Genomic DNA, 24,978 nt, shown 5'->3' with positions numbered 1-24,978 from the left:
CCCGTCACTTCCTTAACACCTCCCGTTGTTTTGGATCATTTGTTGATATGCCAAAGCTATCGGCATGCGAGTTCTGTTCCAGTTAACTGTACAAGTGCATATTTATGTTTGTCCGTTTACCGACCTCAGGATATTTAATCATCAACCCATATGGGGTAGGTGCACCTCAAGCCATATCCACCCTATCAGAACCTCTCATCCACCATCTTTCAAGAGCTGTTAGGAAGGTCCAAGTTTTATGAGTTTACAATAGTTTATTATATTTAGTTAGAGAGGGTTCAAATAACAAATCAAGCTTCATTGAAGAGCTTTTATTCGAGGCCTCGTGTCTCATGGTTAAGGTATTTATTATATGGATCTTTCTAGCCTTAAATAAATAGTTTATTATTATCAATTTGTTTGCAACTAGATTTCATGTTGGATGTTCCTTATCACCATAAGGTTCATCATATCCAGCTTACGACATCGTATCAACAGTGGCTGCAAGTTGTCTTGATTACTTGTGGCTCTGCCCACCCCATTAGGGATTACGGGCGTGAGTTTATGTATGTATGTATGTATGTTCCTTCATTATTACTTGTTTCTCAAATTTTCCCTCTTTTTAGATTCTTCATCTGCGTCAATTTTCCTATTTTTCGTGTTGTTCTCGTCTTACATTAGTTGCGGAAGTGTCCAAGTAAGTATCCCACATTTTAAGCAGATTGTTCCTGTCGCGGGACGTGTTGTCTCGAGCAATATGTCTTTTGCTTCCACATATTTCACACTCTTGTTTCCAATTATTGTCAGATTTGACTGTGCTTTATTTGAAGTTAAGTGTCTTATTGACACCCTGTGTCTGTATTTTTGAAATCTACTATCTGTCGTTCAACAGCTTTCAAATTTATTTATTTTTCGTGTTCGCTGCAAGTACAACCTTGTGTTAACTTATTTCCTCACCTAAGGTTTTCTTCCATAACTCATCTGAAGCACCTTTTTTTTCCATGTTTGTGAATACACTCTTGCTACCTTATGATTCCCGTTTGCGAGGAGTCTTAAAATATTATGAACTTCGTAGACTTTGCTTTAGAGCAAAATATTCATCCACCGTTTTATAGAAATATTCAAAACGTCTTCCCCGTAAGCAGCGACATAAGCTCCCGGAATATTATAGAATATATATTGTAGTTCATGTCCTCTAAAATGCAACAAGCAATGTCTCTTTTTAACTGTTGTATCAACGCCAGCTGCTTCAATAAAATATTCAAATCCTTCTTCCATCGCTATTATCTAACAGCAACAAACCAATCACCAAACAACCATCACCTTCACCTTTACAATATATATATTTTTATAACATAAGCTCACGACCACATCTCAACCGGAGCAGTCGAAGACACACCCATCGCAAGACGAACCAAGCATCCACACCTCACCAAGCCCTCAGTCAGACCAACGTGATAAGTGAGCTATACCGCCGCACACAACGGTCGAGCTAACCGTACCAGCGAAAACCACACTCAAGACAAATCAATTACCCACTAGTGCAAGTCCGGCACCGAGGGTCAGACCTTCGCTCCCCGATTGAGAAGCTACACGTTGTACCACAGGACCATGTCACAGTGTATTTTTTTTTTCTATCGTTTAGATTTCCATGCTGTAAGCAATCATTTCTCTTGAAATCGCACACAATATTCATGCCTCACTCAGCAGCGTCCACATAATACCAGGGTCGTGGTTCACGCCGCGACCTATGCTGATTTAGACCCTGTTATTTCAATGAACATCCTTTTATGCCCTTTTATTACTATTTTGTAAAAACTCCAAGTGACATCAATGTCCTGCTCCTAGGCGTGTCGCCCCCTTGTAGTAATTTTTTGTTCTGTTCTATTCATTTGGATGCATGGACCATTGAAATGGACCACCCAACTCGCACGACCAACGACAACTGATTTCGTTATGTAAGGCATGGTCGATCACCACCATATTGCCATTTAAGGCATGATCCAAAACTATCAAGTCGCCATTTAAGGCATGGCCAAAGACCACCAAATCGCCATTTAAGGCATGGTCAAAGACCACCGTATCGCCATTTAAGGCATGGCCAAACACCACCAAGTCGCCATTTAAGGCATGGTCAAAGACCACCATATCGCCATTTAAGGCATGGTCAAAGACCACCATATCGCCATTTAAGGCATGGTCAAAGACCACCATATCGCCATTTAAGGCATGGTCAAAGACCACCAAGTCGCCATTTAAGGCATGGTCAAAGACCACCATATCGCCATTTAAGGCATGGTCAAAGACCACCAAGTCGCCATTTAAGGCATGGTCAAAGACCACCATATCGCCATTTAAGGCATGGTCAAAGACCACCAAGTCGCCATTTAAGGCATGGTCAAAGACCACCAAGTCGCCATTTAAGGCATGGTCAAAGACCACCATTAGATCACAATTTGTTTTGCAGAATTTCTTTTATATATTTTGTTAATTGTAAACGACAAAATATATAAAAGAAACAATAAACTATTTCTATTCTATTATATTTAAATGCCAACTAATAAAAAAAAACAATCCTTTTTTTTTTAAGGTAAGTATCTAGTTTTAAAAGGATTTAATAATAAATTAAATTTAAAACGTTCGTATAATAAAGTCACAGCCATTTAACAATTTAAAAAAGAAAACAAAAATGTTTAAAAATAACTTCATCAAATAATTTAAATATTTAGCCATCGACTCTGAAACCAGGCCAAAAATATATTTTTTCGATTATTTGAATATCGCATTGACAACACTAGTTACCAATAAATTAAAAATAATAACTTGGCGGGTTCTCACGATATTCCTTCGCGATAATCCTTATGAGGATTATTTATTTACATTACTACAAATGATAAGAAAACTATTTAATTACATCATAATTGATTCTTCTGGACTTTTTACTTATCAGAAGGATGATAGTCTGTCCGTTCCTGCTCGCGTTCAAACATCCCGCCGCTGAACAATTTTCTAATACATACCTACAGTTGCAGTTCTTAATGTTATTCCCTTTCCTTTTAAACAAAACAGATACTCACCTCCTCGTCGCCAAAATATGTAGTGTATTCGTCTCAATATAATTATATAAATAAATATCGGCTCGTTGCCACACACTACGTCTTCACTCCACCCCCGTACATACCCGTACAGTTTACTTTTTAATTGTGGCCACCGCGTAGTGCATTGCCCGAGACGACAGAATATATATGTGAATCGATTATATCGATTCAAGTATTTTATAATATATTACATATGCCTGCAGTGGGACACTGGGTGTTACTAATAATAATTACATATTTATTTATATATTTAATTATACCTACGTGTATTACAATAAGATGTGTTTATGTACTTATGTAAACACTACAGTTAGAACCCTAAGAAAGTTTACAAATGTTACACTAGGAAGACCATAACTTTATTTATTTTGGCAACTTTTTAAAGACACGTAGGTAGGTACCTAATTTGCATGTAGGTAGATAATACAGGTATTTACTTATTAAATAAAAAGCACACAATATTTTCCTTGACAACACCACTAAACAAAAACCTACCTATATCTACTCTAATTGAATTGTTTGTCGCTTTGTCATCCATCCATCATATTACTTTACATTTTTTCTACATAGTTGTAATTTAGACCAATTCGCAATGCCATGTTTGATGCCGAAATTGAGATTAGGTATAATTGTTTTATTATACATAGCTATATTTTGTTTGTGTCCGGTTCGTATGAAGTAGGTACCTATTTCAATGATTACTGTGGTCTGTGGACTTTGGTAGGAAGAATAATTTGATTATTAATATCGTTAAAAATTAGGGAAGGTAACGAACTGTGGGAGGGGAATCTGCACGGTGAGATTATGGTCTTTTTAGGGTTCCGAACCTCAAAAGGAAAAACGGAACCCTATAGGATCATTATTTTTTAATTAAGATGGGTTTGCTCTTGACTTCATTCTCCCACGAGGAGAAGAGATCGACGGTGGATCGAGCTTACGCAGAAAATGCCTACATAACATCATACCACATAAGTATGTCTTCATTTTGATATACCTAGGTAGGTACCTAATGTAGGTTTGTTGTTTATCGTAATCGTTTTCAAGACGAATACCTAAGTCCCATCAAGTACCGAGTAGGTAGGTGGTAGGTACTCTTCTGAAATCTGAAATAATATATTAGGAAGTTTCTATTCATAAACATCATCATCATCATCGTAAACATAGTTCTACTTTGTTCTCACTCAAATGCCAGTGCATTGATGCATTTATTAAATCATTTGAATAGATAAGAAACGGCTAAAGAAATCGAACAATGAATTTAATGGATCCTGTTAAAATGTTACCATCTTTCAAAAACAATAGTTTTTCAGTCAAATCAAGGGAATTCAGTATTAAGTAAGTACCCACCTATTTATCTTCGGCCAAGTAGTTAATTTCGACCAAGTTGGTAAATTAGATACCTACCTACCTAGTCAATGCCATCTGAGGCTTACCCATATACCTACCTAAGTCACGTCAAAAACAAGTACCTACCTACCTATTTTGGTAGGTATTTTGTTTAGGTTCAGTCAGCTATTAAACTCGGAAAAGCTTTGACAATGAATAATGCGAAGTTATGTAGGTAGCTACTCCGTTTATAGAATAACAAAGTAAAAAGTTATATTGATAGGTACTGTAAATAGAACTTACCCGAAGGGAATGTGTTGAAAACTAGAAGAGAAATCACTATGTATCCTGTCAACATTTTTCCAACAGTACTAATTCGTACACACTAAACAAGGACTTAAAATTCACAATCGTTTGCATCGTGTAGTCGATAAAAAAATAACTAGTTTAATACAACCACCACAAAAGGTTAGGACACAAAATCACAGAAAGAAAAGCTGTCATTTATTTTATAAAAATAACATGTGAATGTCGAAGTTTTATTTTTTAAATCACTGTTCTCCCGACGTTTTTTACAAGGAACATTTTGGCGCGAGATCGCAACGTGCGATCGGCTCGGCGCGGCAAAGCGGACTTGAGTTGAATGGCGTTATGGCGGCCACGACGCGACGCGCTCGAGACGCTGTTTGGGCGTTTGCTATTGCCATTAGCGAAGTGACGGCTGTTGCGACGCGGCAGTATACCGTATGCCTCTTGTCCCACCTTTTCCACCTTCCAACGACCTCTCTCTATCGTCTAATTACTCATTTTCGAGGCTCACTTAAGACTGGGCGGTAATCCTATATAACTCCATTCAATGTGGTCGACTGCACGCTCTCTCTGAGTCTTTCCGGGTTGGTAGTAGATAAACAAATATGAATGTCAAGTATTGGCATTTAGACCGGTAAACCGATTCAAACCTACGCTTATCGTGATCATTATGCGCCTACCCAAGCCTATAAATAAAAACTTTTTGCGTACATTGGAAACCGTAACCTAACTTTTATAAAAGTTTTCTAACAAGAATCTCATTGAAAAATAAAAAACCTGTGTTCTCTCTGATATCAGTAAAAATAGTTTTACCGATACCTACGACCTAATTTTATTTTTTTATACTTTCTTTTTTATACTCTATCTAAACTGTTTATTTCAATCTCAGGAGCTTTATACTTATTACACTTTTTGTTAACTACGCTTAGTAAGGGGTCGATTTCTAGTTGATTCAAATTAGAAAACTAACTTTTCTGTTATATCAGCTAGATGTGGATGTGGTGTCCCGCTACTTTAAGTTTGTGACCATCACCAGCAAACAGCGAGACGTACATAAGTGTCGTATTAAGGCAGAGAATTACACCAGCAACTCAATGTAGGTAAACCTGCTTTTAGGCGTATCGACTTCATCTGTCCTGCCTGCTTAAAGCACAGGACTCTTATGCCTATATCTACGCAGTGAATAGGACATTCAGTCACGCTGTCATTGTGCTGTTTTAGATAGGTATCTACTTTATTACTTCATTATTTTGATAGATATATTCTGTGGGTGGGTACAATCACGGTTCATACGCGGCTTATTCAACTTAGACTAGTGTGCATAATTAATTATTGTGGTGCCAATAGTCTGGACTGTGAACGACGTAGGTAGCGTTATAGACGTACAAGAAATAACAGGAACATCACTGTTTCTTCATTTAAATCTATATTTCTAGATTATCTCACGGCGCTATCTACCTAAACCGTGCAAACTACAGCTATAGCAATAAAAAGCTTGGTAAATCCATCTGCCTAAAATTCACGACAAAAACTCACTATGGCGGCCGCCAGGCTGGCAAATAGGCGTGTGGCGTGTATCCGGATATGGTGCGTTTTCTTAGCACACAGATTATACGAAGTTTACCACACGCACCATCGCCCTAAATAAAAATAAAAAACGCATATTTTTGACAGCTACGTGACAAGTGGCAATATTAAATTTATGACTACTTAGGCCAGTCAGCGCCAAAACTTTAATGAAACTTTATTTTTAAATATTTTACAATATTATTCATAGAATAAATTAATATGTTAGTGTAATATAGAATATTTACTTCGTGTTTTACTCTTCCACGTATCTGTGTCTTGAATAGTGTTTGATTTTAGAGATTTTCTACAAAATGTATATTAGTAGAACGATTGTAAAAGTCTTTGTAGGATGTTGTGCGAGTGCTTTTCTCATGGAAATTTTAATGGCACAAGCTCCAAATAACGCTAACCTTGTGACTTTCCTGCAATTTTTCTTTATAGCTCTTCAAGGTTTTATTTTTACGTCTAAATTTGGCACGGTAAGTTGTTATGCTATTGTAGAATAATAATTATCATTAATAAACTGGTATGCGTGCGGCAGTGAATATCTGCCTATTTTAAAACAATTACTAAAGTACATACATATTATGCTGTTTCACTGTACTAACAAACCATAATAACATTTTCAGATAAGGCCAAAAATACCTCTACGGCATTACACTCTTCTAGTGGCCTTGTTTTTTGTAACAAGTGTGTCGAATAACTATGTGTATGTCCTGCATGTGCCTTCCACACTACATATGATAATAAGGTAAATCCCAGTATTACGGGATATAGGCATGATCTTATCTTGGTACCTGTGTATGTCATATATTTACTATTGCATTAGCACAATTATATTACATTACTAGCATAAGTAAGTTACACACTTCACTATCTTGTTCATGATTTCTTATCTCCCATGAATACATTGTCACAGTTTTTAAATAAGTTTGTTTACTAACTATAAAGTTTTCAGATCCGCATCATCTCCTGCAAGCATGATAGTATCATGGATAGCAAAGAAACAAGCACCAAAAATAACCAAATGTATTGGGTCAGCTCTAATATCTATGGGAGTAGCTTTAGCCATGTATGGTGGAGCAACCATTGCTGAACAGAACGAGGGAGAGTTCATGTACTGGTGCATCGGAGTTGTCATATTATTGTCCACTCTGTTTCTTGGTGCTCTGACTGGATTGCAGCAAGAAATTTTGTTTGCCAAATATGGAAAACATCCAGAGGAGGTAAGGATTAGAGACCTAATCGTAAGTTCACAGTTATTGTTTAAAAGTGTAAGTGAATGAAGGTTTAATTTTTTTAATTTCTTTTAGATGCTGTTCTACACATATGCTTTACCTTTGCCTTTGTTTTTGGGCATCTATCCACAATTACAAGAGAGAATTACAAATTCCACTATGGACATGTGGTTCATCATTGCTTTAAGCATTGTATCTCAATTCTATTGTACACATTCTGTCCATGAATTAGCTACTAAGGAGCCTTCAGTGACTGTTACATTTATTTTGACTTTAAGAAAATTTGTTTCATTATTGATCTCTTCTTTTGTTTTTAAGAATAATCTCACTGTTTTGCATGTGATAGGAACGGTCTTTGTTGGGGTCGGCACCTATGTGTACTTTGATTTCTTTGCTCAGAGAAGACAACAGCCAGTCAGCATGAAAGACAAATCCTTTTAATGTCTATAACTGGACATAAATGAGCAAGAATAAGTGAGCATCAGAATGACTGGCCAAAATGACAGATCAGCTTTAAAATATTACTAACATCCAATACCTTTTAGCTACTATTTAATACCTTTGTATAGATATTTTCTACCTAATTAATAAATAAGAAAATTTATTTAAAAAATGGCCAGTCATTCTGATGTCTGAATGGCCACCCACATTTAGAATCTCCACAAAAAGGCTCCGAAATGTAATTTCGCCTATACACAAATTTAGTACCTATTGAGTACCTACCTAAACAAATATTTTTTTTAGATTTTTAGAACAAGAAATAAAAAAATATGAGCAAAAAAAGTTTTATCGAAAATGTTAATTGTTTATTGTTTACAACTCAATTATGCACATAATACAAATTATAAAAAAGGAACAAATGCAATAAAAGATTAATATGTTCCTATAGAAAATATCTATACAAAGGTATTAAATAGTAGCTAAAAGGTATTGGATGTTAGTAATATTTTAAAGCTGATCAGTCATTTTGGGCAGTCATTCTGATGCTCACCAAGAATAAGGTTGTGATCTGCAAACTTTGGAATATTGTTGGAACAGTCGAATTTATATTATGGTAGATACCTACTTCGTTTTTACTTAAGAATGTTTTTTTATATAACTGTTTACTGTTTTATATGAAGAGATATTGAAAAATAAATAAAAGATAGTATTTTCCCCATACAATACATATTTATTTAGGTCGCCTTAAACTAATTATCCTAAAGTTTAATATAAAATACGTACATGTATTTAGTTCGGAATTTCTAAATTATACAACATTTGCAGTGTACAGTAATAATTCTCGAATCAAGTGAAAGTATAAAACAATGCGCTACTTCTAACTAACTTTGTCCACAGAAGAAAAATTTGCAACCTAATTTATTTAATTATCATACTTATTTATTACACAAACACTCTATCCACTTTCATTTCATCACTATATTACAGATTGTCCCATTGTACATGAAAACACTTCTCAACTTAGTATTCATGAAGATTTAAAACCTGGAAAGAAAAAATTACGCATTACATACATTTATCACATTACTACAAAACTGTGTATGCCATGTGAAGGTGTCAAGTAGTTTTTGGAGAAATCAGCATCAGAAATTTGTGGATTGGAGTCTACATAAGAACTTTAAACGGATATATCATGTGTAAATATTTGGCTCCAAAAATGTTTTATTGTAAGTACACTAAAAGTACATACAGTAGAACCCATAAAACGAAATTACAAAATTTGTGATAACACAGATGATTACCACCTATATAAACGGACGAACTTTATCGTAAATGCCTCATTAGCGTTATCAAGTTATACAATTTGACGGACAACCATGTAGTTAACTCTCATCATGTTTACTTTTTCCCGGGACTAAACAGCACCGAAAAAAGGTAGTGTAGAACATTCTATAAATTTTACCTGAATAGTTACCTGCTCTTGCTGTCAGAGCGGCTTCGTCGGTCACGAGAACGTGAGCGGCGCACTGATGGCGAGCGGCGACGCACAGAGGGCGAACGGCGCGGCGATACCGATCTTCCGCGCGAGTATGAACGACGTCTCGGACTGCGGCTGCGGGACCTGGCAACACACGTAACATTAGGACCAACAACAACCCCACTTAGCAACTTGAAAAGTAATATTTAAATCCATCCACACAAGAACGAATGTAATTGTCATAAGTATCTTGAACCAGTCTCGCAACATTTACTGGTTTTCTTATTGTTTGTTCTTTTGGGTTCCTGATCACATTTAAACTTGTAGTCTGTGAGCTTCACAATTATTACTTTCTACATTTACTCATGTGAAGCCCTATGTCCTATACGCCCACACAAACTTCACTAGTGCTAAATACAGGTTAAGGTAAGGTAGTGCTAAGTATAGGATTTAAAATGTACCGAGACTTGGTGAGCCTGCGAAGAAAGTTGACCGTTGTAGGGCTGCTGTGAGGCCGAAGGGATTTTACTTGAATACCGAGGCGAAGGGTAGTTTTCAATGTTATCTTCCGTTGCGATGACTTTAATCGGAAGTTTCAACAACAAATTGTGGTGACACGGGAGAGCTGATCGCCGGGGTGGTATTTCTAGCACGGTGCCTCGGTGACGTTGTGTGTGCAGTCGGTGAAGCATCAGGATTCAGGATGAGGTCATTTCAGGAAGGTTCCTATACTTGTGTGGCTCTCGTCAACATTTTATAATTTCAGGTCCAGGTATAAAGGACATATGGGATTAGGTGATGGCTGTTAAGAGGATAGTTATAGGGACGCAGACGAAGACTTCGGTTGCGCGTAGAAGTTTGGAGAGCCGATCGTAGAAGTTGAGCGGGATGTTGCGAGCGGCGTTCGCGGATGTCTTATTGGCAAACGAGCCGTAGTTGTGGTGAAGAGATGTGGTGAGGTCGTTGGTGTGTTGGTGGTTGGTTGATAAAATGGACCTGCAAACGTTCCAACACCCACCACATTTAGTATTTCCTTATCAAGTACCTACTAATTATTTCAAATTAAAATTATAGCCTCAATACAAATCTCATAAAATATAGTGCAGCTAATCTTTACTTCATTAAAATGTAACATTCAGACTTTACACACTGATCTATAAAATTTAATATAAAACAATGAACAAATAGTCTTTTCTTGTTTTATTCAGAATGTTATTAGTTTCAATGTGTAAACTCAATAACAAACTACAAATTAAATCACTAAACATCAAAGAAGCATACCTAGAATAGCGACGATCTCTTCTTGTACGGCCATTCGACATTTCAACGCGAATGCGTGTTCCACAACAGCGTCTATGGAAAAAGGTATGAAGTTAGTTATTTAGTTATTATATCAATGTATATGAGGATGGCAGTAAAAACTATTTAGGTAGATTTGTACACATTCCACTGCAAAGAACACGTCCTATCAAGCAGAGAGGGTAGAATTAACATGGTAATTAAATTACTAAGTATTATAAAATAAGTTGTTCCCCACTCCAAGACAAGTGAAAATCTATATGAGATACTCACATTTCAGCCTTAGAGTGGAGGTACTGTGCTGTAGCACACTTATGACTCAAGCGTTTCACATTAAGAATGAAACGGATCTAAGGAGTGTGCGATATCATTAAAATACCTAATTAGTTATAGGTAGGTAGATAATCTATGAGGAAAGACTGAATGAAATTAGCTAATTATCTTAACCCAAATACAAATCTGTTCTGGGAAGTAATAACAAATTTAATTAATAGTCAGTAATGATTTGAAGCTTCGTTATCTCCGAATAAAATAAGACGGATTGGGAAGCCCTAGAAATACCTCGTGAATTAGTGTGCGTTACCCCAACAAGAAAGTATCTCCTAGAGTTATATGAGTAGAACGTATAGTTGGTGCCTTATCTGCTGTAAATGTGCGCCCACATAAAAAATGTGTGCCCCCTGTCGTTTCGAAAAAAAATCGAAAAAACGATTCTTGCTGGGGTAACGTTTTTCTAGCAGGAAAATTCTAAACGAATGATCGGAGAGAGAAACACTGTGCATGGCCAGATAGCTTATATGTGTGCCAAAATGTGCCCCCAAAAATAAAATCTGTGCCCCTTCAGATTTTCGAGATATTGCATTTCCTGCTGGAGTAACGTTTTGATGAATAGTATATCTCTAAAACCATTGCATGTGCCCCTGTAGAATAAACATACGCGAGTAGCTCTTAATGTGTGCCCCTTTGTGCCCCAATTAGATTTTAGAAAATATTTATAGTTTTCAAGTTATCGCGGTTTTATGAAAACCCGAAAAAACATCGCAGCGCCTAAATGAGACAAGGCATAACTTCGCTGAAAACTGTATTCGGTCTTTCTTGACGCTAATAATAACCATACAAAGTTTCAAAAATGTTCATGCATGCGTTTTTGAATAATCTTGCTAAAAGTAAAAACGATGGTGTCATAACTTTGACGGCAAAATACAAGGAACTGGCACAATCCCAGATGTGTAGGTGTAAACCAAAATCTTGTGCCTTTAGTCAAAAATATATGGTGAAAATATTGAGCTTCAAATGTTACGCATTAAGTAAATATAAACAAAAAACCAAAATATGTAAACAACGGCTGGTTATCCGACCAAATTTGAATGACTACTAAAAAGCGACGGATTCATACATATCGATGACCTTCTTTACTTTACTCACTAACCGGTTCACACGTGTTGTGCCTGAGTACACTGAAGTAGAAAAGTAATAACTAATAAAATAAAGTTGTTATTGGATTATATTTTAATAGCTGTTTCTATGACCTTACACATGATTAAGTACATTTATAAGAGCCATTTTCAAATAAAATGTACATGTGACTAACATGCTCAAAATCGTGACCAAACTGTTTTGTGACATACCTGTATTTTTATACTAATGTAAATAATAATTTCCACATCAACAAGCTGTTTCATTTATATAGTCACAAGGTGCATTTAATATATTTTTTAATTAGCCCTCAAAACTTTTGAACGCGACTGTAAGGACAACAGCTTAGGTATAATACGTCCAATAAAGAAGGTCCTCGTTAAGTATGAATCCGTCGCTTTTTAGTAGTCATTCAGATTTGGTCGGATAACCAGCCGTTGTTTACATATTTTGGTTTTTTGTTTATATTTACTTAATGCGTAACATTTGAAGCTCAATATTTTCACCATATATTTTTGACTAAAGGCACAAGATTTTGGTTTACACCTACACATCTGGGATTGTGCCAGTTCCTTGTATTTTGCCGTCAAAGTTATGACACCATCGTTTTTACTTTTAGCAAGATTATTCAAAAACGCATGCATGAACATTTTTGAAACTTTGTATGGTTATTATTAGCGTCAAGAAAGACCGAATACAGTTTTCAGCGAAGTTATGCCTTGTCTCATTTAGGCGCTGCGATGTTTTTTCGGGTTTTCATAAAACCGCGATAACTTGAAAACTATAAATATTTTCTAAAATCTAATTGGGGCACAAAGGGGCACACATTAAGAGCTACTCGCGTATGTTTATTCTACAGGGGCACATGCAATGGTTTTAGAGATATACTATTCATCAAAACGTTACTCCAGCAGGAAATGCAATATCTCGAAAATCTGAAGGGGCACAGATTTTATTTTTGGGGGCACATTTTGGCACACATATAAGCTATCTGGCCATGCACAGTTTTTCTCTCTCCGATCATTCGTTTAGAATTTTCCTGCTAGAAAAACGTTACCCCAGCAAGAATCGTTTTTTCGATTTTTTTTCGAAACGACAGGGGGCACACATTTTTTATGTGGGCGCACATTTACAGCAGATAAGGCACCAACTATACGTTCTACTCATATAACTCTAGGAGATACTTTCTTGTTGGGGTAACGCACACCGTGAATTATGCAGGTCAAATTGAAATCAAAATGGCGGAGGGAAATATGGCGCCCGCATTAACTTTCACCAAAAATCAATACCCAACGGCACAGCGCATAAAAAAGGAAAGCCAATTATGATCAAGGTTTACTCACGTTCCATCTAGTCCTCGCACCGCATCTTCTGCATCACGTGGATCTTCGAACTCGACAAAAGCAAATCCGGGAGGATTCCTTGCCACCCACACGTTTCTTATATTTCCGTATTTAGAAAATACTTTTTCAATTTCGTACTTTGAAGCGTTAGTGCCGAGGTTTCCCACGTACACTTTGCAGGAAAGATCCCATTCCCGATAGCGAGACATCTAGAAAAACAATGAATACGTGTAACGCAATGTACAAGACGCCATATTGGTAACATAAAATTAAAGTTCAAATCTCTAGAATATAGGTACAAGAAATTTACCTTTTAGAGAACTGCAGTAATTATGCAAACCGTCAAATCACAGTATATTTAACAATATGTGGTATTAAAATATAATAAGCTTTTTCCGCGCCACTAGCGACCGCTTTCACCACGAGTTACACACCGAATGAAATGATTGAAACGAATGATTTGTTTGACTATGAACGAAACGAATCGAACGATATCAGTCATCTGGCCTTATCACACTACCCAACTACCCAACCATCGGCCCTATCAAGGCCCTAACGAAAACAATTTTTCATTGGCAACTTCGCCTAAAAAACACATACCTAACATTTTTGCTCACATTTTTGTCTGTGGTATAGATTGGTTTTAGACAAGTTTTAGATTATAAAAATATTTGTTTAAAATGTCGCGCGCTTTGTTCGCCTAATGGCCTAAATCAATAGATGCAGCAAAAACGAACTAGTAATATTATTTTAGATATTTGAGGAATGTAACAAATTGTTTATAATGCCACATAGATGTTATTCCGTAATCTTTGGTCTTTTGCTATCAGTAAGTGTAACAACACAATTATGTATTTTATGTAATTTGTGTGGAGATGCAGAAAATTGATCCTGGTCTTAATTTTTTTCAGTTTATTGTAACCGCTGATTGCGTACATAATATTGTTAAACAAATTATTGGTAAACAAGATGATGGGATTGTTGAACAAAAAAATATTTCAGTAGTAACTACAGAATTAACTGTTTTTGATGGTGTATTGATGCCCAAAGGTTTGTTTTTGGCTTTTTATCATGTTGGACAGTTTACAGGATGTTTATTATGAACTCACAGAGTACACGTTATGGCGTTCGATCAGCCTGAACACTTATGCTCCATAACCCATCCGGCTGATAGAGGACAGGGCTGTATTCATCAGAGAGACGTGGTCATATTGTATTACAAACTAAACTTACCTACTTCTTGAAACTAAAGTTTAGTATGTTTATTGTTTAGTTATAGCGGTACGTGGCGACTTGCCGTCGGTGGCGTCAACTACGCCGTCATGGAGCGTCAAAAAAGTGTTTGGCGATGGGGGCGGTGTTTTCAGTAAAGTGTTTCAAAGAATATTTTCCAACAAAAGGTTTGTAGGCATGGACTCAGAATGGTATTGGAAATAAAATGTGTGCATACATAAAGTTTAAATATTTTAATTCTTAACTATAAGCATAATAACAATGTCCAGGAATTCATAAGCTCGAGATACTGAAATGGCCTCAGGAAATGACATACAAATAATAATAATCTTGGCTGGCCCCATACAGGCCTTCCTTTATGGTAAAGGTATTATAGTAAATACCTGTATCTATCTAACTACAAGCTATAAGCTAATAATTAATGAAAGTCTCCCACTTTAAGCTCTTTTTACAAATAGATGCTGCAGAAATAAATCTTAAGATAGACTTTGTGGGCATTTTTTCACTACTGAGATTCTTTGATCCGAGTTTGTCTGATGACGGACGATTATTAATTTAATTAATGATCAAATAGATTCATATCTCTCATTTCATTTGAGTAGTGGCTATTACGCGTCCCTATTTATTATAGTTCTCATGCACGTAAAAAAATACTGGTTGCACGAAAATAAAATGAACCATTACTTTTTGGTTTTGTTTTCATGCAAACAGGCAATGAAATAATAAAAAAGCTGGTATTTTTATGTACATGCTAAACTGGTAGCGTAGACTTAAGTATAAAAATAGTGTAGAAAGAGTACACTTTCTGTCTCTAGTCTCTACGAATTAGTGTTGTGTTTCTGTGTGGTAGGGCCTTAATTCGAGCCTTTTACTTTCATTCGTTCGGCTGAATCATAAAATCATTCATTCATCTTCAAATGTCAAACAGCTGAGTGTGAAATAAAATGCGTTTTCAGTAGTAGTGTTGATTTTATTTTGAAATTGTATAAAATAATTGTCTGAAATGGACGTGGTAGGTCTATTGAGTAATATAAACGACAAATCGGACATGTTTGCTGTGAAGACATGGACATCTGAGTGGTCGAACAATTTTCAGGAGAATCAAGTAAGTATTGATTTTTCGGACCTTAACTCTTTGTGTTTCTAAGTTCTTTAGATTTTTGCCTTTGTAAATGAATGACAACGATCTGTTATTCTACATGTCACTGTTATTTATTAGGTAACACGTTGTAATAATAATAGAAATCGAATATCCTTGAAATCAATGTTACTGGCAATACAGTTTTGATTAGTATCTTTAAGTAATGTCGATAATTATTCACGTAATTTGCCGATGGGATATTTTAATTAAATATCATATCGGCAAATTATTGTGTATTCTGTTTCTATAATGAACAGGATTTCATCGGGATTTCGTTTAGCGTTTGATATCTTTGTTGTTTTAATATTTTTTTCAAATAGACTACCTACCTAGGTAGATTAAATTTTAACTCTTATTATTTTTTTAATTTATCCTTTTTGGCTTCTGTGTATTAAGTTTTTAAAATGAAGGTGATCGAAAAAAAGTAAAACATGTCATGTTTTTATTTACAATGATCTAAAAATAGCATTTTGTTGTTAACTGAATCGGATGTCTCGTTATCATTCTCTGAGTGACATAATAGATGATGGAATTTTGTGACTCAATTCAACATACAGATTTTTTGCATACTCATTAATTTCATTCACATTTGGTGGACTTTGACAAATTCCTTCAGAGTACCGATTAATCATATAACAAAATATAATCAGTTTCTATATCGACATATAGAAATCCTTACCTGTGATTGGTTGAATTTGACAACTTGTGTAAATTCATTGATATTTTAGCCAATCATATTATAGGATTCTATCTAAGAAGATAGAAGCTATAGAACTTAGTTTCCTGATTTTCTGTAAGTGAACTGAGTTTCCTGATAACCCTGATTACTTGTGGCTGTTAACCCCGTTAAGTCACATAAGTATTGAGATTATTTAAAAAGAACTGAAATACGCAGTTTAGTTTTAAATATATTAATGGGTAATAAAATAATATTAAATTCCAAAAGTCTTCACTATTTTGACTTGCAACATTATCATAAAAAAGAAATCCTTTGTTTGAATCTCTGAATAAGACTAATATTATCTTTTATGACTGTCTATAGTGCTTTGAATTAAATCTTATATCCTGTTAATCATTATCTAATTTACTGATAACTTATTAGTTATCAGTAGTTATTAGTTAGCAGTTCCGATACTTTATATGAAATTATAACAATGAGGCTTTCCCAGGCTACAATATAGATGGCGCTGTACAGATTTAATTTTAACATGATAATTACCTATTTTCTCATTGCTCTGGTAAATTATTTACAAATACAATAACATATACTTACATAAAAATACATTATTTTAAAATATAATATAATGGCAGAGTAATATAAAAAGTAATTGTTGCTTCATATGTATTTGGATCAGAAGTAATTGTTGCTTCATATGTATTTGGATCAGATATAGTATATAATTATATTGTTACCTATATTGTTTCTCTTTATTATGCAGAATAATAATAGGTGGAAGATATATTATGTTGTGCGTGGGTGTAGTAACAAGGTATCATTATTTATACCCAAAAACAAAGATAAAAGATGCATGTGGCTGTTATCCATGTAATTAGATGGTTAAATGAAGGCAATTCTATACAGCACCACTTTTTGGGGACAGTAGCCCGGGAAGTCACGATTGGTTTATAAAAAACATAGAAGGAAAAATTGAAGTAAAGAGAGGAAGGGGTAGACCTAGGAGAACATTTATGAAACAAATAAAAGAGAAGGTGCAGGTCGTGTCGTATTAGGAGGTGAAGGATTTGGCGGGAAGAAGAGAGGAATGGCGATTACTCCACCGAGAGAAACCCCAGAAAGATTCCTTTATCAAAAAAATTAGGTATAAAGGTTACAACATGTGTACCTATGAACTATGTACCTATTACCTATTTTATGCTGTGTTCATAATAAAAAACATTGTGATAAATACTTTTTCTACTCCTCTACTTTAATCTGGCATTTAAATAACCAAAAAGTCTAATATAAGTACATACATAATTAAACTCTTTGAAAAAGTGTACGCTCTATGGCCTATAAAAGCATTGTTTACAAAGTGTAACTGTACTATAATGTCGCCAAAAAAGCATTGTTGTTGTTTTTTTTTTGACCTGGAAACTGGCACCTTTACTTTGTTTGGTGCCATAGATATACTATAAAAAAAAAGTATACATTTGCCGCCATTTTCCCGCGCGTTGGAAAATAAATTGGAAAATTTTTGTGTTTCGTTTAAAATTACGTCGTCGTAGAAAAAGTATTGTATGCAACGTTGTATAACTAGGTCAAAAAATGCTCGTGGCGTCTCTTATTGCGATGTTCGCCATTTTTTGATCCTTCTTATACAACTGTTGCATAAAATACTATAATAATAGCTAAATGATGATCCATAATGGTAATGTCACTAGTCAACAGAAGTTAATATTATTTGAATTTTAGTTTTTTAAGAATATTAGTTTCAAATGCTTCTAGTTCTGCAAGCATTATATAAACGATAGTGGGTAATAAAGAACCACAAATGGTCTAAGAGAGTCCCGGATTCGGAGTTTATTTAGGTGAACGGGGGTACAAGTCTTCCAACTACGTCACCACGGCAACATCGGCTCCAACCTACCGCGCATGTAAATAGTTATAGTAAATAAACAACATTAAACAACATTCTTACACATAATTATGCAATGTGTGAATGTTAAGGTCGTTCGAACGACAACCGCTCTGATTTCGTGTTGTTTAATATTCAACCATCGTTGACCATAACACGGTTCAATTTGTAATGCGATTCAGCGAGAAGTTTGTGTTTTAGCAAATTGTACCGTGTGTAACTGTATAACGCTCAGGTTTCTAGTACTTGGCTAGTAAGTGTTTAACTTGACCAAAGTAGTCTTCTTCTGTGTGGGTTGTGAGGTGGATTACCAACCCCATCGACCCTGGTGTCAGGGTTACTATTGAGCCGCCAAAGGCCCCTGACATGGCTCATGTAACGACTACTCACTTACATCAGTAAGTAGTTAACGTGCCTTCTGAAGCACGGATCAAAGTACTAAAGTAGTAACATAATTATTCGATGTACTTGATTAACAGTATCCACGAAAATGGCTGCAAGGTTTACTTATACTGCTGCCCACTTCATTAGGGATTACAAGCGTGAGTTATTTAAGTACCAACATAATGAACAGAGTACTAAACGCGTCATACCACTACGTCGCGGTCGTCTCATGACGTACATAAATACACAATTACCGTCACTCAATACTATTTTGTTTGACTTGTAGTAAACATAACAAGCATATTTACTTAAAATTACATCAATATTATTACTAAAAGGTTTTATTCAACAACTTATTTGCTTAGAGATAAGGAACAAATATCAAATGCCAAAGTAATTGTTGTCTGTACGTTATTAATTTATGTTACATTTCACGCTTAAACCACTGAACGGATTTAGATGAAATTTGGCGTGGCCAACACGCTGTGAGAAGCTGCAGTTTTAGGCGACAAAAATATATTTATGTAAAATTTACGATTCAAAGTTTAACTAATGTTACTTAGTGAATAAATATGTATAAATACCTATTTGAGTTTGGAGTTTATGGCATTTGACTAGATTCATTTCGCAGTGAAACGAATAGCAAATATGCTTGGGGTGTTTACTACTACGTTCTTTTGTATGTCTTTAACTATCTCCGTACCCAATTTCATCTTAATCGGTTCAGTAAAATGTGTCAGATATACAGACAGAGTTACTTTGAAAGAAAGAAAACTGCATTTATTATTTCAGGACGTCAAATAGACAGGACAATACAAACATTGCTGCTAATTCCTAGAGAAACCATCTTAACTATTTAAGTTATACCTGTCATTTTCTTATCCGCTGTAAAAGAAAGGGACAGGTAATCGACAGGCATAAAATTTATGTAACACACGTCAATTTTAAGCAATAATCTAAAACAACCGAAATTTGACCACGTGTCTGAGTATAGGAGAAGGTTGAACTGGTTGTCGATCCGTCAGCGAAGAGAATGCCACATCCTATGTCTTCTCTGGAATTGTCTGTATAATCCGACATCCCCTGGATACCTCCGGGAGTTGTTCAGATTTCGTGTGGTGGCTGATGCTCGGCACCGGCCACGAAATGAGCTGGATCTGCACGTTCCATCACGTAGCTCCAGGTCGTATGACAAATCGTTCGCGGTCATGGCTGCTCGTAGCTGGAATTTGCTGCCTGACACTGTGCGGCAGGCTCCCTCAATTACTGCCTTTAAAGCTCTATTGAAGAAGTATTTTCTGGAACATTGACTTTGAGCTAAACTATACTATATATTATTATTATATCTGTTTTATATATGTATATACTTTCTTGTAATTTACTTATTTATGTAATTATCAATAAGTAGTCTATATACGTATTTAGTAATATTAGTAATAAGTATACATTTATTGCGTGATAACACCGGCCCACTGAGTTTCTTTCAGGCTGTCCAAGGTTAGCTGGAAGAAATCCCAATTAGGGATAAGCTCGCCTATGCTTTATCTAACGATAAATTATATGTAAATTTTCTTTGTATTCTAAAGCAATAAAGAGTATACAAACAAACAAACAAACCGTCTAAAAATTTTACTTCGGCCAATAACCGGACAGGGTTAAGTAGACAGCACGTCAAACGGATTGCATACCAGCGAGATGAGAGATGAGATTTATAATAAACGTTTCTTTCTTTCTTTCTTTCTTTCTAGATGCCTATTTTATCCGCCCGGGTTATTCATTCGTTTTAAAATTAACTTGTTGACAATCATTTGTCCCTTTCCTTTTCGGCGGATAAGAAAATGACGGGTATAACTTAAAATAACATTAAGGCCCTGCGCAGACGACAGAGTATCCGTGACGCACTTTTTAGTCTGTGAAAATATAACCTATGCAATTATATCATGCAGTAACTCGCCGGACTTTTTGCGCGTCGTGTGCGTTACTGCATATAATTGCATAGGTTATATTTTCACAGACTAAAAAGTGCGTCACGGATAGTCTGTCGTCTGCGCAGGGCCTAAGAGGTGTCTGCAGGAATTGGGGCCATTACATAGACAAACATAACATCAGCATAAAAGTAATAATATTAACGACGGACTTTCCAGGCGACGTTCCTCAAAAGCAATATAGATGGCGCTGTACACATTTTCCTTCGTTTAACCTTCTAATTTATGGATAACAGACAGTCATATCTTTGTTTTTGGGTATAAATTATGACCCTTGTTTTGTTATTAGAAATATCATTCTATACATAATGTGATCCATATTTATGTTTCTGCCACTACATTGTATAATTTTGGAATAAGTATGTACCCGATTGACGAGAAAATAGGGTACGTTAAAGCTGTACAACGCCATCTATATTGTTTTTGGTGAACGTAGTCTAGAAAGCCCTTCATTAATAATATTAGTGTGCATAGGTGTATCAAATGTATAATGGTAATGGTGTAAAGGTGGTTTAGATTTTTACGCAATTTTCCAGTTTCGCGCTGCGCTAGCGCTTGCGACAGCGAAATGAAAAGTCGCGTCGCAAGGACTTACGATGAACACGAATCACGAATACGTACCGATTCAACCGATTGACAGACAGTAACACTCGCGCTATGTTTTCGTACAGACGTTATTTTGTCCGCGTCAGGCCGCAAACAATGCTTGCCTTTGTGGTATGTTTTTATATCAAAAAAATAAAATCGTAATCTATAAAATTGTTTATGGATGGTGTTTTAAGTTCTTTTTTTGAAATTCGAATTGGATGGTTTCGATGCCGTGTGACGCTGCTGAACCTGATGTGTTTTAAGTGGGAAAACATTCGTTTTTTTTTAATAAATCGTAATTAATTGGTACTAATAAAAAAACATAAACTTAAAACGATAATAGTGCGATAACTATAATGCGTTTTTAATTCGTTATGATACAAAGAATTATTTGGTAATAAATTATTAGTATGGGTACCTTACATTACAACATTTAGGTAGGTAAAACATAAAGTAACATTGAAATATTTGGTAATAGGCATGTTTATGTTTTGAAGCACGTATTATAAGACAGTGTGAATGTTACAATTACAATACGGTTCCCTATTTTTACTCATATTTTTTTTTGTAATAATTTACCATGGCATACTGTTACTCGTCCTATTATTAGTTTTCGCATAGTATTAATTTGTCATAACTTATTAAGCATAATTTTGAAACTCATAACTACTATAAGCATAATAGTTAATGACAATAATGATATATAAGCATAATTATTATAAGCATAAAAACTATACTCCGGATAAGAAAAGTTTTGGCACAACTTTGAACATTTTCGAAACTTACTTTTTCCTTGACTGCGTTTGGTTCATGATTGGGACTTTTTTATATTTTTGACACTATTTCATGCTGTTGGTCATCATTCAGGATACTTTTCGTGTGTAAGATAAACATGCTGGCGGCGTAGGGGTGGCCCAAGGGCCACCCCCGCCGCACCCTAACCTACTGTTATGCCTTGTAAAAATTATGACAAAACACTATTATTCTAAAAAAAGAATTATGGATAACTATTTATATGCGAATCAAATTTATACCAACAAATATTAGTCCAAAAATAAGTTATACCTAACAAACCAGTATTCCTAGATTTATTAATGGGAAAGTACTCATCATCATCATCATCAGCCGTACGACGCCCACTGCTGGGCATATGCTGAAAAACGTTACGCAAAAAGGATTATGATAATTAAAATTATGACAAAAACATTTATGCATTTTAAGAGAATCCCTTACAATACGTATACAATACTTACTCACGCTTGTAACTATTATTGGGTAGGCAGAGCTAGAAATGTAAAGACAATCAAGCTGCTGAGCCAAAGAAGCGGCTTAACTTATTGATGACTTAGGGCTATTCTTCTTTCGTGAGGGCTGTGAGATCGATGACCGACCTCATCAACCCTGGTGTCAGTATACCTCAATAGGTAGTTAATAGCCGCCATAGGCCTTTGAAATGACTCATGTAACCCTACATACCTATTGAGGTAAATAGTAGACGGGATCGGCTGCTTAACGGCACTCCGAAGCACGAATCATCTTTCGGACAATCGGGTCGTGTACTAGGTTCAAGATAAATTATGAAAACCTGAATACTAAATAAAGACAGATCTAAAACTAAAGAATAACATTTTCTTTTTTCTATTTGACTTATTTACGAATTTTAATCAAGAATAACGTAATAATAAGTCCGATATTTTATCACGTTTTTCTATGACGTCACAGTTTTTTCATTCAAATTCCACAGTAACTTCGTGTTTTGACGTTAAGTAAAAAGTAACTGATTTGACTAGTTGGAAACTAACCTACATATTTAAATGTACACCTAACTCGAAGCGTCAGAATTTCGAATTTCGATAGGGTTCTTTTCGTCATTAATGCCATCCACGGGACAGCTTTTTTACATTTTTTTTCACCAGAATTATTGTAGGTTTGCCTCAGATCAGATTACATTAACTTCTTGGCCGGACAAATGGTGAGCGCTGAGGTCTCTCAGCCGCCCCGAGATCATAAGCAATATCTTTCTATCTAACTTTTCGTTGGCTGACCAAGCATAGATCTATAGTATAGTGTGAAACTGCAAGTAAACAGCATTATGTACCTATTATGAAAAAAAAAGACATTCCTCGTAGTTTGTCGAGCATGTAGTGGTGATAAATCTATGTTTATTTATACGCTATCTATCTTATAACTTGATAATTTATGGACCGATTTTGTTTCTGGCATTGATTTTCTCTGCCTAGGTATCTCTGAAATGAAATAAATTTATTTTTAAAAATAAATGTTTTTATAATGTATCATCAAAATTTGAATTTAGAACTAAGTAAGTACCTACTTCATGCAAAAAACAACAGTTCTAAATTCAAATTCTGATACACAATAAATCTAATAATTGATGAACATGAATATTAGCATTCATTTGTATTATTCGGAAATTCGATGATTGCTTAGAGACATTAAGAAAATATGAGTGCTTTTATTTTCTTAATTTGTTCTTTTTTTAAATATTTCGTTTTTTTTTCAGGTGCTGTGGTCCTTTTGTGGGTGTTTACTGGTGTCCTTACTAGTGGTATTTTTCTATTACTACAGAAGATGGCGGGCGAAAGGTGTGTACTAAAAAAATATATATAAGTTTAAAAATTCACTCTATCTCTTTCTTATACTTATTGTAGGTAAAGGACAGTACTCTTTTTAAAACGGTCAACCTAATTTAAAATTACGTTTTGTTCCCCAGAATCATCTTCATTAAACTGATTACTCTTTGCGGGAGTAGAAGTTAGGACTTTGCCTACCCCGATAGGCATTGCAAGCGTGATTTGTATCTGAATGTATTCGTGCCTTTGTTTCGGGGTCACTAAAACATAATACTTACAATCTGCATATTGTTATCAAAAAATAACATTCATTTCTTTGTCCGGAAGAGTTCGTTTGGACAATAACCTCTTTGAATCTTTGTTTAAATTCCAATTCTTTGTCGTTGACGTAAAGTTTCGAGGATCGATTCATCGATGCATTGATACCTGCGGCTTGTGTGACAGTCTTTGTTCGCCAGTCGATGTATATTGAAATTCGTTTCGTTCACTTACGATGTGAGCCCATAACTCTAAGATTGCGTGGATAGTAAGTCTTTTGTGTACGTAGCTAAGACGGATATCCTGTGTAGTCCTGGCATAGAATGGTACTCCTAGTACGTTTATACTATATTTCATGTTAGTTGATGTTTGGAGTTTAATATAAGCTATACAGGTTGTTATTGACATGTATGTATGTTATTAGGTAGAAAAAAGAAAATATTTTTCGTTTGTTTTCGATCTGACTTTATTTATTAATCACAATTTCATAATTTATCTTAAACGCAGTACACGACCTATTTGCTTGTATGCACTGACACCCTATAAGCAAATAGCCTCACATTCGTTATCTCTATATGTCTATGCTTGTATGTCATATTGTGGCGTCATGTTGTCTGAAATTGCATTGTTTATGTAGGTCGCGATCGCGTGACTCAATGCTTCATAGTGCAGTTAAATATGTAGCTCTGTATGAAGGTATAATTTTGATCCAAACCGATAGGTAAGT

The 24,978-nt window shown here is 35.3% G+C and overlaps 4 protein-coding genes and 1 long non-coding RNA gene across 17 annotated transcripts in view; 3 read left to right on the top strand and 2 right to left on the bottom strand.

Moving 5' to 3' along the window:
- Positions 1-5,168, bottom strand: part of LOC126380461 (uncharacterized) — an 83,998-nt gene extending 78,830 nt beyond the window's left edge. Inside the window, exon 1 of one of the 4 annotated variants that reach the window (XM_050029892.1) lies at positions 4,707-5,168. In XM_050029892.1, the coding sequence (XP_049885849.1) occupies positions 4,707-4,761 (55 nt within the window). In that variant the 5' untranslated portion in view covers positions 4,762-5,168. The remainder of the gene's footprint in view (positions 1-4,706) is intronic. The other 3 variants (XM_050029910.1, XM_050029901.1, XM_050029919.1) reach the window with 3 other exon arrangements.
- A 1,244-nt stretch (positions 5,169-6,412) lies between these two features.
- On the top strand, positions 6,413-8,676 carry LOC126380712 (UDP-xylose and UDP-N-acetylglucosamine transporter-like). Its single transcript, XM_050030307.1, has 4 exons — positions 6,413-6,760; positions 6,911-7,032; positions 7,240-7,507; positions 7,595-8,676. Exons 1-4 carry the CDS (start codon positions 6,593-6,595, stop codon positions 7,958-7,960), a joined length of 924 nt encoding a protein of 307 aa, XP_049886264.1. The 5' UTR covers positions 6,413-6,592; the 3' UTR covers positions 7,961-8,676.
- Positions 8,670-13,966, bottom strand: LOC126381004 (RNA-binding protein 1). Of its 3 annotated transcripts, none has more exons than XM_050030572.1 (5): positions 13,806-13,966; positions 13,496-13,704; positions 10,719-10,790; positions 9,423-9,581; positions 8,670-9,004 (listed from the first exon to the last, which is right to left on the bottom strand). In XM_050030572.1, the coding sequence occupies exons 2-4, from the start codon at positions 13,702-13,704 to the stop codon at positions 9,431-9,433; spliced, it is 432 nt and encodes a 143-aa protein (XP_049886529.1). In that variant the 5' UTR covers positions 13,806-13,966; the 3' UTR covers positions 8,670-9,004; positions 9,423-9,430. The 3 variants fall into 3 exon arrangements, with proteins under 3 accessions (XP_049886529.1, XP_049886526.1, XP_049886520.1); XM_050030569.1 differs by having other exon boundaries at positions 9,435-9,581; XM_050030563.1 differs by lacking the exon at positions 8,670-9,004 and adding an exon at positions 9,899-10,433 and having other exon boundaries at positions 9,443-9,581.
- A 205-nt stretch (positions 13,967-14,171) lies between these two features.
- On the top strand, positions 14,172-14,929 carry LOC126381110 (uncharacterized). The gene is made up of 3 exons (XR_007568681.1): positions 14,172-14,324; positions 14,407-14,545; positions 14,769-14,929. It is a non-coding gene; the product is annotated as an uncharacterized LOC126381110 (long non-coding RNA).
- A 724-nt stretch (positions 14,930-15,653) lies between these two features.
- LOC126379918 (neuropathy target esterase sws) overlaps positions 15,654-24,978 on the top strand; it is a 41,484-nt gene continuing 32,159 nt past the window's right edge. For 7 of the 8 annotated variants that reach the window (XM_050028990.1, XM_050028949.1, XM_050028955.1 and 4 more), the window contains exons 1-2: positions 15,654-15,833; positions 23,924-24,005. In XM_050028990.1, the coding sequence (XP_049884947.1) occupies positions 15,732-15,833; positions 23,924-24,005 (184 nt within the window). In that variant the 5' untranslated portion in view covers positions 15,654-15,731. Of the gene's footprint in view, positions 15,834-21,480; positions 21,532-23,923; positions 24,006-24,978 lie in introns of those variants that run through there. The other variant, XM_050028982.1, reaches the window with a different exon arrangement.

This window comes from Pectinophora gossypiella, chromosome 3 (genome assembly GCF_024362695.1).
Source record: "Pectinophora gossypiella chromosome 3, ilPecGoss1.1, whole genome shotgun sequence".
NCBI classification, from domain to species: Eukaryota; Metazoa; Arthropoda; class Insecta; order Lepidoptera; family Gelechiidae; genus Pectinophora; species Pectinophora gossypiella.
Note: the sequence above shows the minus strand (reverse complement) of the source record. Positions and strands in the feature narration are given on the sequence as shown.